Source organism: Eurypyga helias, unplaced genomic scaffold (assembly GCF_000690775.1).
Source record: "Eurypyga helias isolate BGI_N326 unplaced genomic scaffold, ASM69077v1 scaffold23809, whole genome shotgun sequence".
Classification (NCBI taxonomy): Eukaryota; Metazoa; Chordata; class Aves; order Eurypygiformes; family Eurypygidae; genus Eurypyga; species Eurypyga helias.
In genome coordinates this window covers 2,970-5,025 of record NW_010274261.1, presented here as the reverse complement: position 1 = coordinate 5,025, position 2,056 = coordinate 2,970, and the positions used below count along the sequence as shown (strand labels likewise).

General features: G+C 61.9%; 1 protein-coding gene across 1 annotated transcript in view; it reads left to right on the top strand.

Annotated features, from left to right (window-relative positions):
* Nucleotides 1-1,335, top strand: part of LOC104515690 (avidin-like) — a 1,849-nt gene extending 514 nt beyond the window's left edge. Inside the window, exons 2-4 of the mRNA XM_010159770.1 lie at nt 483-696; nt 1,112-1,232; nt 1,302-1,335. Coding sequence (XP_010158072.1) covers nt 483-696; nt 1,112-1,232; nt 1,302-1,335 — 369 coding nt within the window. The remainder of the gene's footprint in view (nt 1-482; nt 697-1,111; nt 1,233-1,301) is intronic.
* The last annotated feature ends 721 nt before the right edge of the window (nt 1,336-2,056 follow it).

Below are 2,056 nucleotides of genomic sequence, written 5' to 3'. Positions count from 1 at the left end.
TCCTGTGCCTTGCCCTGCTGTCCTGTGCCATGCTGTGTCACGCGGTGCCGTGCTGTGCCGTGCTGTGCCACCTCTGCGGCGTAGTGTGCCTGGCTGAGGTGGTTGCATGCTTCACTGTGCCATGCCGCGCTCTCCCAGGACACTGTTTGTGTCCGAGCACAGCACGGTCTTGCTGGGTTATGCCATGCTGTGCCATCCCAGGGTGCAGTGTGTGTCACCGAGGGACCTGCCAACTCTGGCTGTGCTGTCCCCTGGGCTAGTGTTGGTCACCTACCCCTGGTATGGGAGGGGGTGTAGCCAGCACCCCCAGCTCTGTCCTGCTCTGCCATGGGAGGGAAAGGTGCTGGCCCAGTCAGTGCCTGTGCCACCAGTCCCAGCTGCTGCCTACAGAGGCCGTGCCAGCCCCAAATACCGCAAGTTGGGGGGCTGGGGGGGCATGGCTCAGCACGGCCCAAGGTGCCAGCACAATCCCTGGTCCCCAGTGTGATCTGCAGGGCCTGTGGAGGAACGAGCTGGGCTCCAACATGACCCTCTCAGCCCTGGACGCATCCGGCACCTTCTCGGGCTCCTACCACACCGCCGTGGCAGCCACCAACAAGCAGATCCTGGTGTCACCTCTGCAAGGGGCCCAGCAGCACACCAGTGCCAAGGGGCAGCAGCCCACCTTTGGCTTCACCGTGCAGTGGCAGTTCGCAGGTACTGTGGTACCCAGCACAGCATCCCGCAGCAGCCAGAAACCCCCTGCCCATGTGGGGAGCCTGTGCTTGGTCCCCCAGTACTCTTGGTACCCAGAGAAACCCTGGCTGTGACCTTGGTCGGAGTGGAGTGGGGGCTCTGTCTGGGGTGGGTAGCAGGGATGTCTGCCTGCCTGGGAAAGGTGGTGGGGGTGTCCATCTGTCTGTCCAAGGGACACGGCAGGGGTGGTGTCCATCTACCTGTCCAGATGATGTGGAAGCAACCCACCTGGGCAATATGGCAGGAAGTCATCAGTCTATCCAGGGCATGTGGTGGGGTGTAGCTCTCTGTCTGTCTGGCAGGATCAGGTGGCTGAGGTTCCCCTGTCTGGAGGCGCGGGCTCTGAGCCCCCTCTACCCCACTTGAATCCCACCAGACTCCACCACTGCCTTTGTGGGCCAGTGCTTCATGGACCGCCGTGGGAAGGAGACGCTGGAGACTGTGTGGCTCCTGCGGGAAGAAGTCCCATCCCGCAGGGACTCCTGGAAAGCAACCAGGTGAGACCTGACCCTGCCCTCCTACCCCACTGCCCTGACTCCACCCCTGCTGACACGGCTTCCCTGCAGAGTGGGCACCTCCATCTTCACCCGCATCAAGTGATGGGGACAGGGACCGGTGCTGCCCACATCCTGCTCCCCTGCCTCCATCTCTCTGCTGCCCCAGTCCCAGGCTGGGCTTCTGCCTGCTCCCAGTATCCTGGCTGGGAAACACATCCTCACTGTGCCTCCCAGCAGCCTGCAAGCACCCCCTCCCCTTTCCCAAAGCTTGTTGCCCCCATACATGGAGTCAAATAAACCTTTATCCTCCTGTCAGAGAGCTATGAGCCATATGTCACTGGGGTGCAAGAAGCCACCCTGTGGCTGTGGCCAGGGTGAGGTGGGAGGCAGGCAGTGACTGGGGAAGTGCAGGGTGGTGTTTCAGGGGGTTGGTTGGGAGGGACAGGGCTGGGGAACAAGGGGAGGACATTAGCTGTGTCATGGCTTTGGGCTTGGGCAGGTGCATTCTTGGCTGTGCACCAGTTTGAGACACCCACAGAGGTCCTGTGGTGGGTGGTCCCAGGCAGCATCCCTCGTGTGGAGCAGCAGGATGCCCCACAACTGGAGGTTGGGGTGGAGGCTGTGTGTAGGCAAGCCAGCACACTCACCTGGCCTCATCCTGCGTCTCTGCACCCTAGTCTGCCCCATTAAACTACATTCCCAAATACAGCTCTGAGTCAAGAATATATGGGGGAGTGCTGGGTGCCAGCCCCGTAGAGGGGACAAAGCTCAACATGAGCCGGCCGTGTGCGCTGGCCGCCCAGAGAGCCGACCAGACTCTGTGC